Source organism: Cololabis saira, chromosome 21 (genome assembly GCF_033807715.1).
Source record: "Cololabis saira isolate AMF1-May2022 chromosome 21, fColSai1.1, whole genome shotgun sequence".
Lineage (NCBI taxonomy): Eukaryota > Metazoa > Chordata > Actinopteri > Beloniformes > Belonidae > Cololabis > Cololabis saira.
Genome location: NC_084607.1, coordinates 7,861,825 through 7,872,990, shown reverse-complemented (window position 1 = coordinate 7,872,990; position 11,166 = coordinate 7,861,825). Strand labels below are relative to the sequence as shown.

The 11,166-nt window shown below is 46.6% G+C and overlaps 1 protein-coding gene across 1 annotated transcript; it reads left to right on the top strand.

Annotated features, from left to right (window-relative positions):
- The first annotated feature begins 286 nt into the window (after positions 1-286).
- LOC133422665 (zinc finger protein 180-like) lies at positions 287-6,823 on the top strand. Its single transcript, XM_061712687.1, has 2 exons — positions 287-521; positions 5,771-6,823. Exons 1-2 carry the CDS (start codon positions 350-352, stop codon positions 6,607-6,609), a joined length of 1,011 nt encoding a protein of 336 aa, XP_061568671.1. The 5' UTR covers positions 287-349; the 3' UTR covers positions 6,610-6,823.
- Positions 6,824-11,166: the final 4,343 nt, after the last annotated feature.

Sequence of the window (11,166 nt, the reverse complement as noted above, 5' to 3'; positions counted from 1 at the left end):
AAGATTAAACATATAACACAAGTCTACGGTTTTAATAGCCTTTTCATTTGTTGATTTTAGGATTAATTTCAAGTAAAGTTCCATTTCTTTCTGGAAAACAAAAAAGCAAGGGGTTTTCTTTGAAAATTTACTCTTATGAATATGAAATTTGGCAAGAAATAAAAACAACTTCAGCAAATACTTACTGTAACTGCGAGTAGGAACTATCCGTAGAACCGTGAGCTCTAGCGGAACTCCAGATTGTAACACCGGCTGAAGAGCGGATGTTTTGAGCGAACACGGAACACGTGAGCAGAGATTCATTTAAGGAGGACGGTCCTGTTGTTTACTTTCTTTTTCCTCTTCAACAATGTCTAAGGTGAATCATCTGAGAGAGTTTATCGGTCAGCGACTAACAGCAGCTGCTGTAGAAATATTCTCAGAGTTTGAAAAAACCATCTTGGAGTATGAAGAAGAGCTGGACCGTCAGCGCAGACTGTTGGACCTCGCCTGGAAACCTGAAATCAGACTAAACAGAATCGGTACGTAACTCTGTAAAGATGAATGAATGAACACATGAGTATGACTCCTACAGGATCCATTTATTTAGAGTTTATTTGGAGTTAAAAGCCGTGGTGATGAAGCAAACGAACTAAATGGGAAACTCCCCAGCTCACCGCGGTTGAATTGGTTTGATATTGGATATTGGATATTCGACATTCAACACCCATAAAACTTGTGATACATACCACTGATTTTGGTCAAACCACTTGTGATGTGTTCATGGTCATCTAGACTATATATCACAAGAGAGTAATTATTATGAAATCATATATATGGGCTTATTTAATGTGGTTTTGTAGGAGTGCGGTTGATGTAGGCAGAGAAACGACGGAGATTAATTCCTTTTTGGAGAGCACTCCATTTAATTCAATTAACACAGTGAATAATCAAAAACCACTAAAAAGCAAACTCTCGCGCAGGTAAAGACGTGAACACCTCCGAGGTGTGTCTCTACTCTTAAAGTAGCACGTATAATTACAGGGAAGAATATCCCTTGTAAAAGGAACAACCAGGCATTGTAACATGGGCGAGGTCGCCGTGAATTATAACTCTGAGAATTAACAATTGTCCTGTGTGTGTATATCCACCACACACGTCCCCCCAGAATTCACAAGAACAGGCCCAGTGAAACGACCAGGGACCCGTATGACCCTCCCAAAGCTATTCCGAAGCTCCTGAGCAGGCAGAGGGGGTCGAGGCGGGGGGGTGGCGGCAGCAGGCTGCTGACGGCGAGCAGGTGCTGGGTGGCAGTGTGGGGAGGCCAAAGGGGGCGGGACCAGCTCCAAGGGAGGCTTACCCGGGGGGCGGCCGCGCCGTGGTGCCTGAGCCACTTCCACCGGGCGGCCCAAATCGAGGTGGGCCGGTTTCAGACGGTCCACTGAGACGCAATCCATCCTGCCCCCGACGTCGATGACAAAAGTCTTATCACCAACCTCCACAACCCGATATGGTCCATCGTAAGGCAGTTGCAGGGGTCCCCGATGGGCATCGTGGCGGACGAAAACATACTCCGCAGCACGCAGGTCGGGGGGAATGTGCACCCGAGGCAGGCAGTGGCGTGAGGTTGGAACGGGCCGGAACGCTTGAGCAGAGTCCAACAAAGTACGGCGTTGGTCAGATGCAGACCAGGGGACCGTGGGGTGGGGGACAAAATCACCTGGGACCCTGAGGGTTTGGCCATAAACCAACTCCGCCGAGGAAGAGAGGAGGTCCTCTTTAGGCGCAGTTCTAATCCCCAGCATCACCCAAGGCAGTCTATCCACCCAGCCGTCGTCCGTGAGAGAAGCCTTGAGGGCGGCCTTCATGTCCCTGTGAAAGCGTTCACACATGCCGTTGGCCTGCGGGTGGTATGCCGTAGTGCGGTGGAGAATGACACCCAACTGACGAGCAACAGAAGTCCAGAGGTCGGAGGTGAACTGAGGGCCACGATCTGAAGAGAGGTCAGAGGGGACCCCGAACCGGGCGACCCAGGAACCAATAAAGGCCCTGGCTACATCAGCTGAAGTCGTCGCAGACAGCGGGACAACTTCTGGCCAACGGGTGGTCCTGTCCACCATTGTTAGCAGGTGAGTAAATCCCCTGGAGGGAGGAAGGGGTCCCACCAAGTCAACATTGACATGATCAAACTGCCTTTCAGGAACCGCAAAATGCTCCACTGGGGCCTTAACATGGCGATGGATCTTAGCGCGCTGGCATGCCACACAGGTCCTGACCCAGTCGCGAATGTCCTTTTCAGGCCGTGCCAGACAAACTTCGCAGCTACAAGACGTTGAGACGGCTTACTGCCTGGGTGCGAGAGGCCATGTATGGCGTCGAAAACTTGTCGTCTCCAAATATGTGGCACCACAGGACGGGGGAGGGCCAGAGAGATGTCACAGAGCAGCGTTGCATCCTCACCGAACGGGACGTCCGCCAGCCGGAGGCCAGTGACTGCTGTCCTGTACGACTGAACGTCGGGGTCGGAAGCCTGGTCCACAGCCATGCGGGCATAGTCTATTCCCAGGTGGACAGCGCCAATGAGCACCCGGGAGAGGCAGTCGGCCACAACATTGTCCTTGCCTGACACGTGTTGGATGTCCGTGGTGAATTCTGAGATGAAAGCCAGGTGGCGCTGCTGCCTGGCAGACCATGGTTCCGACACCTTGGCCATGGCAAAAATCAAAGGCTTGTGGTCCACAAAGGCAGTGAACGGGCGAGCCTCCAGCAGGAAACGGAAATGCCTGATGGCCAGATAAAGCGCGAGGAGTTCTCTGTCAAAAGTGCTGTAATTCTGCTCGCTGGAACGCAGTTGGCGGCTGAAAAAAGCAAGTGGTTGCCAAACACCATGAACAGACTGCTGGAGAACCGCACCGACAGCATAATCCGAGGCGTCCGTGGTCAGGGCAACTGGAGCGCCAGGCACGGGATGAGCCAGCATGGTCGCACCAGCGAGGGCATCCTTTGTGGCAGAGAAAGCCTCCAACATTTCCGTCGACCAAGAAATGTCATGCTTTGCCGATTTTTTCCCTTTTAGAGCGCTGTACAGGGGGCGCATGAGGTTGGCAGCCCGAGGCACGAAACGGTGGTAAAAATTGACCATGCCACAGAACTCTTGCAGAGCCTGGACAGTGGGAGGCCGCGGGAGCTTCAGGACTGCTTCCACCTTCGACGCCAGTGGAACCGCCCCAGCGATGGTGATGTGGTGGCCCAGGAAATCCAGTGATGACAGTCCAAACTGGCATTTCGCTGGGTTGATGATCAAGCCGTGCTGCTGAAGGCGATTGAAGAGTAGACGCAGGTGTGACAAATGTTCAGCCTTGGACCTGCTGGCTACGAGGATGTCGTCCAGGTAGACAAAAACGAATGACAAGTCACGCAAAACAGTGTCCATCAAACGCTGAAAGGTCTGAGCAGCATTTTTCAGGCCAAACGGCATCCTCAGAAACTCAAAAAGCCCGAATGGGGTGATCACGGCCGTCTTAGGAATGTCCTGAGGCTGGACGGGGACCTGGTGATAACCCCGGACAAGGTCCACCTTGGAAAAAATGGACGCACCTGCCAGGTGGGCTGAGAAGTCGTGGATGTGAGGAATAGGGTAGCGGTCCGGCGTGGTGACTGCGTTAAGGCGCCGGTAGTCGCCACACGGGCGCCAACCACCATTGGACTTAGCCACCAAGTGCAGAGGAGAGGCCCAGGGGCTGTTGGACCGGCGGATGATGCCAAGCCGCTCCATGGAGTCAAACTCCGCCTTAGCTATAGCGAGTTTGTGTGCGTCCAGACGGCGGGACTTGGCGTGCACCGGCGGGCCATCAGTGGAGATGTAATGCAGCACGCCGTGTTTCGTGGAGGCGGACGAGAAAGTAGGTGCGGTGATCTCCGGGAACTCCTCGAGAAGGTGCGAGAAAACATCAGCCGGTGAGAGGGCACTGGACAGCCTTGTAGGGGCGGTGTCACTGTGTTCGCAGGGCAGGGAGCTGAAAGTCTCAGCGTGGACGAGGCGGCGGTTGCTCACATCTACCAAAAGTTTATTGGCCAAAAAGAAATCAGCACCTAAGAGGGGGGTGGACACCTTAGCTGACACAAAATCCCAGGTGAAACGCTGACCTGCCAAACACACCGTCACAGTGCGTGTGCCAAAGGTATGAATCGTGCTGCCGTTGGCGGCCACCAGGGGGGTACCGTGTGGCCCTGCGCTAATGTCCGTGGCAGATGCTGGCAGTGCACTAATGTGGGCGCCCGTGTCACAGAGAAAACGACGACCAGAGAGAGAGTCAGTGATAAACAGCAAGCCGCTGATATGGCCGACACCCATCGCTGCTAAAAGGTGGCGGCCGGGGCGTTTCCCGATGCATTGAAAGTACAGGGGGCCAGGCACTTTCTGGCTTTGTTGCCAAACTTGGCATGGTAAAAACATAATCCACCTGACTGCTTTGCACGTCGGGGCACAGCTGTAGTTGCAGAGATGGAGAAAGGCTGCTGCATAATTGCATCACTGGCGGCACCTGAGGTAGAAGGGGGCGTGGCCGCAAAACACTTTTTCCCAGCGGAGAAAAATTTATCAGCCTCCCTGGCCAACTGGCGAAAATCAGTAATAGAAGAGTTAGCCAGAGCCAAACGAACCTGGTCAGGCAGCTGCTGCAGGAATATCTCCTGGAAAATGAAACAGGGCTGGTGGTCTCCCAGCAGAGCCAGCATGTGATCCATCCACTCAGAAGGCTTGCTGTCGCCGAGAGTGGGGAGAGAGAGGAGCTGGCGCGCCCGCTCGGATTCAGAGAATCCAAAAGTGTCCAGTAAATGTGCCTTCAGAGTGGTATATTTGTTCCGCGTCGGAGGACGTTCTAGCAGACTCACCACTCTCCCTGCAGTTGCGCTGGTGAGTGATGCCACGACATGATAAAACTTTATGTCATCCGCTGTAATGTCCTTAATGGCGAATTGAGCCTCAGCCTGTGCAAACCATGCGCTCGCGTTTTGTTCCCAAAATTCGGGCAACTTCAGTGAAGCAGACATGTTCAGTAATAATCCCTGGAAACGTCCGAGAGAAAAACGGGGTCACCAATGTAGGAGTGCGGTTGATGTAGGCAGAGAAACGACGGAGATTAATTCCTTTTTGGAGAGCACTCCATTTAATTCAATTAACACAGTGAATAATCAAAAACCACTAAAAAGCAAACTCTCGCGCAGGTAAAGACGTTAACACCTCCGAGGTGTGTCTCTACTCTTAAAGTAGCACGTATAATTACAGGGAAGAATATCCCTTGTAAAAGGAACAACCAGGCATTGTAACATGGGCGAGGTCGCTGTGAATTATAACTCTGAGAATTAACAATTGTCCTGTGTGTGTATATCCACCACAGTTTAATGAATTCAACACCCATAAAACAATCAGTGGTGTGTATCACAAGTTTTATGGGTGTTGAATTCATTAAACCACATTAAATCAGCCCATATATATGATTTTTTTTAATAAGATTTTTTAATAATTACTGTTTTGTGATATATAGTCTAGATGACCATGAACACATCACAAGTGGTTTGACCAAAATCAGTGGTATGTATCACAAGTTTTATGGGTGTCGAATATCCAATATCCAATATCAAACCAATTCAACCGCGGTCTTGTAGTTGGATGAAGGGGAATTCCGAAGGTTCAGGACAAACTTTAAATCTCACAAATACAACCAAACAATCAAGACTGCACTTTTGAGTTGTTAAAATCCTATCTTTTTGTCCTTTTTTGTAATTCCAGACCTCCCACAAGAAAATGTTTGTAAGGTGGAGGAGGACGGGGTGTTCAGTGACCAGCACCTCGATAACCTTCAGGAGATGAAGCAGGAGGACGTAGAGGTGGATGTCTCATTGGTCAATCTCGCTGATGTGAAAGTTGAAAATGGTGAACCAGGACCGGACCGTGGCCAGCTGCTGTTGCACACTTCTCCTGAAGCTCAAAATGAAGATGAGGAAGGAACTGAAAGTTTACACTTAGACTCCAGTAAAACTGCAGATCTGGAGCCAATGAGACGGCACGGTGACCACGAAGACACTGCTGTCCCGTCAGTCAGCAACTGTAAATCAAAGCTGACTAGGACCAGCTCTGGCAAAAGGCCTCACCTGTGCAACACCTGCGGCAAAACTTTTACTTACTTATCAACTTTTAAACGCCACATAACCATACACACGGGCGAGAAGGCCTACGTCTGCAACACCTGCGGAAAAAGTTACAGGCAACGTTCCCACCTGGTGGTTCACTCAAGGACCCACACCGGCGAAAAGCCGTACCTGTGCAACACTTGCGGTATCTCCTTTATTAAGTTATCGGATCTTAAACAACACATAACCACACACACACACGGGCGAGAAGCCCTACGTCTGGAGCACATGTGGAAAAAGTTTCAGGCGTCGTTTCACCCTGTTGGTTCACTCGAGGACCCACACCGGAGCAAGGCCGTACCTGTGCAAGACCTGCGATTCGTGATAAATGAACCTCATGTTGTTGCCAGTGTCCTCAAACGGTTCAACCCTCACTGGGTGGAGGAGGGCCAAGACGAACTGAAGAAAAGAGGGACTGTGGGGGGTCAGTCAGTCTGACCAACAACAAACCGGACTGTGCAATAACCAGGACAGAGCAATAACTTTGTGCAATATTACACAACACTTTTTCTATCCTTATAATTCTTTTTATGGCACCACACTTTCTATTTTTATCTTTATTTTTAATTTTCTTATCTTTTTATCTTTATATGGGTGTTTGACTTTTGGCGAGTTTGATTTGTAAATGACAGTGCTGTGTGAGTGAGATGGAGAGGGTTTAATAAAGTCGTCTGAATCTGAATCAGAAGTTTCCTCCATCTATGACGTCACCCACAGGTTTTCTTTCGTGGGGTTTTGAAGTCTCTTTTTTTCCTCGTATTGTGGCATGTTGGATAAAGCAAGTAGGTTTTTTTTTTTTGTTATTTTTTTTCAATATCTTTATCTCGATTTTATCACCCAGTGCTCCTACCTAATTCAGTCCTGGGCATTGCTCTCCCTCTATCCCGGGAGGGCCCTGCACTGAACTCAAGTCTCTTCCTTAACTTGAGCCAGAGGGGGCATGTATAGCCCAGAGGGGTATTCCAGGAAGCAGGTTCAACAAACTCCGAGTTTAAACCTGAACTCAGAGTTGACTTTACCTGAGATAGGAAACTCTGAGTTTTCGGTTCCAGAACAGCTGATATGAGTTAGTTCAATCAACTCTTTGTTTTTACATTAACTTACAATATCTATGATTTCTCTCTCCTCCACAGCTGTGAGAAACATTGAATCTGGATTTCTACTTATTGTTTCCTTCCATCCATCAGCTGATCCAGGATCACGTATTTTTTCTGCCAGCTTTAATCCAACATTCACAAAATACCTGTCAAAATTATTAACCACCTCATTTATATCATTAATGACTTCATCGTTATTGGTAAAATATTGTGGAGAATAAGTCTGTCTTGAACTTTTTTTAATCTCATTGTTCAATATATTCCAAATACCTTTAACGTTATTTTTAGTCCTTATTCATGAAGGAATTCATGTCCCTCTCCATGAAGAACAAGTGGTCTCAGCCAGGAGACAGCAAAGTCCTCTCTCCATTATCATATTATTATTTGTATTATTATTATTGTAATTATTAATACAAAAGTGCATCTCCACTCTTTGAGTTTGCACTTTGAAAGAGATGGAAAATGGACTGGTACCAAAAGCCAGGCTTGTTGCTCAAGGTTTTGAGGAAACCTGGACAGTATGAACACCTATGCACGGCTTCTGTCCCTGGATTACAGCTCTGCCTTCAATACCATCGGGCCGCTGAAGCTAATCACCAAACTGGCTGACCTAGGAATACCAACTTTTCTCTTGTTGATGCACTAAAGTCTTTTTTCACTTGTGTAGTAGTATTATTATCATGATTATCATTATTATGATAAAGAGAGTGAGATTGTTGAAAATTGCAGTATTTCTGCAGGTGTTTTGGTCAGTGCTATTATTTGTAATATATTATATTATTTGTAATCAGCACAAATTATCTGTGCCCATATGATAAAATCCACCATCCCCCCTGTTTTTTTTTTTACAACTCGAGTACTGGTTGTAACGGAGCAGCTTTGGTGATGATACACTGGCTGTTGACAAAATCTAAAACACAGAGGAAGAAAACTGGTGGAAAAAAGTCCTTTGTTGTCTTTCAGCCCCAGTGGGAGTGTCTGGCAGGGACCTGGTTACAGACTCAAAGTGGAGACATGAAACCGTGGTGCTGGCGGGGATGAATGGTCTCTCCTGACGTCCCCCTTTGTGTCGTCCTCCTCTCTGTGTCTGAGCAGATCTGGTGTCGCAACAATGACTATTTGTGTTTGAGCTGAAAGAGTGAAACAACACTAACTTTTCTGTGTCGTTGCTGCTGTGCGGACTGTGAGTGAATGATCTTACACAAAGCGTGTCATCCTGTTACTTTTCTTGCTTCAGGTCGCTCAGGTTTCCTTCAAGTAATCAGGTTTGTACGTCTGTTTGACCCGCCGGTCTTCTGCTTCTCCCATCTGATTTCTTATAACCAGTACTGGAGTTGAGGGGGGATAAGGGGGGATGGCATCCCCCCCTGAAATAAAAACAGTCCAACTCATCCCCCCCTGTAAAACTGCCATCCCCCCTTTCCATCCCTTATGTCATTTCATCAATGAATGTGGTTTTACTGCTATTTCAACATTTAGAGTCATCATCAAAAACATAACACCAGAAAAATAACTTGATTGACAATTTTCACCTGTTTCAAGTAAATTTTCACTTGAAATAAGTAGAAAAATCTGCCAGTGGGACAAGATTTATCTTCTTATTACAAGCAAAATAATCTTGTTCCACTGGCAGATTTTTCTACTTATTTCAAATGAAAATCTACTTGAAACAGGTGAAAATTGTTTTTTTTTTTTTGCTAGTGATGAGTCTTGTTTAAGTGTAATGAGATTTCTTTACTAAAATGAGACATTTTAACTAGAAATAAGACAAATATTCTTGTTAAGATTTTCATATTAATAAGTTCAGAAAACTGTTTTTTATTGTTGTGTTTTGATGTATTTGATGTAAGCCCAGTGGATATTTAAAGCTTACAGAAGGCTGCATTTACAGTTTTTCACAATTGTTTAAACACATTTCCTGATAGACTACCTCACTTTCTCAAAACTCTAAACACAAATTACACAAAATGCAAAATCCTACACTTCTCTTGCAAAAGCACACTCTACCCTCAAAACAGTGTTAACTCTTCACTAAATGGTATTTCCTTCTCAAATGCCAAACACATACATCATTTGAGTAGACATTTCTAAGCAGCCACTGAACACTGATGTGCAGAATGGAAGACACTATAGTATGAATGGAAAACACTATATGAATGAATGAATGAATGAATGAATGAATGAATGAATGAATGAATGAATGAATGCCTCAGTAGAATCAAGCATTTGTATGTTCAGTATTTCACCTTCAGCTGTTGGATGTAATGTATCACCATATAGTATTCATATGTATAGGCTACTCAAATGGAAAACAACACACAATTCTTTACTGTAACAACAAATAATATTTTACAGTATTTGGACTCAAAATGTGCAGTCCACTGGACATCACAGCAAGCTGTGGATGAAAACTTGACAGAAAATAGAAACAGAACAAAAGTATTAGGCTGCATCCTGCCTTTCATCCCTGACTGGCCACAGAAGCTCATCCACGTCGCAGGCGATGTTCTCCCTGGCCGAGCAGCGATGTTCTCCCTGGCCGAGCAGCGATGTTCTCCCTGGCCGAGCAGCGATGTTCTCCCTGGCCGAGCAGCGGGGGAAGAATCTCCTACAATGCTGCATGAAGCCTTGACAGGCCTCAGCAGAGACATCGCCACATGCGTCCTCTATGGCCTGCAGCAGTGGGATCCGTGTCTGAGGATTTCTCTCGTATACCTTCCATCTCCAGGCAGAGAAAAACTCCTCAATTGGGTTGAGGAAGGGAGAGTATGGAGGGAGATATAGGACATCAACTTCTGGATGGACCCTGAACCAGTCACGGACCAGAGCAGCCCGGTGGAAACTGACATTGTCCCAGATAACAACGAACCTGACCACCTCTGTGTCCTCCATCTGGTCTGGCTGGACAAGGATATTGTAGAGCTGGTCCAGGAATGCTAGAATAAGTGCAGGGTTGTAGGGGCCAAGGGTGGCATGGTGATGGAGGACGCCGTGGTGATTGATGGCAGCACACATTGTTATGTTCCCTCCACGTTGGCCAGGGGCCTCTGTGATGACACGCTGGCCGATGATATTCCTCCCTCGGCACCTTCTTTTTACAAGGTTGAACCCGCTTCATCAATGAATATGAATTCAATGGCATATTGCTGATTGCATATTGCACAACAGCCTTTGGAGTTTAGAAATGTGATTGACTGTGTGTTCTGTGTGAATAGCGAGAGAGGGAATTCAGGAAGAGTGTGCAGGGTATGGGGAATTGTGTGTAGTGTTGTGAGAAATGTGTGGTATGGAATGGGAATGTGAGTCTAGAGCAGTAAATGTGCTTGGAGTTCAGCAGGATTGGTTTAGCCACCTGAAAAATGGGTTTCAGGTTGTGCACATTGTGTCTGATGTTCCAATAAATGTGTTTAAACAATTGTGAAAAACTAACTGCTGCTATGTCATTCCTGCAGTATTTCTGCAGGTGTTTTGGTCAGTGCTATTATTTGTAATATATTATATTATTTGTAATCAGCACAAATTATCTGTCCCCATATGATAAAATCCACCATCCCCACTGATTTTTTACAACTCGAGTACTGCTTATAACTCATCGTATCACACTTTTGCTTGAGAGGCCAGGTTAAGAATCTCACACCTTCAGCCCCAGATAGTATTGTGTATTATTCACAAAAGCAGCTAGAAATTGAATTAATCTGAATACATTATATACAATTATCAGAAATAAAAGTTTTCAACACTTTATTTCCAGTAAAATAACGTGTTTTTCTGTCATGGTTTCAGACTTGGGTGATGTTTCTCATGCTCAGGGTGAAGGTCACATCTGGCTGGAGCTCCTGCAGGAACCCGTGCAGCTGAAACACACACACATCGTTCAGACACAAACAAAGCCTCCATA

Bases quoted from the DNA above. Each gene is read 5' to 3' on its own strand.
- LOC133422665 (XM_061712687.1), top strand. From the start codon at position 350: ATGTCTAAGGTGAATCATCTGAGAGAGTTTATCGGTCAGCGACTAACA. The intron at 522-5,770 runs GTACGTAACTCT...TTGTAATTCCAG, and splicing joins AATCAGACTAAACAGAATCG to ACCTCCCACAAGAAAATGTT.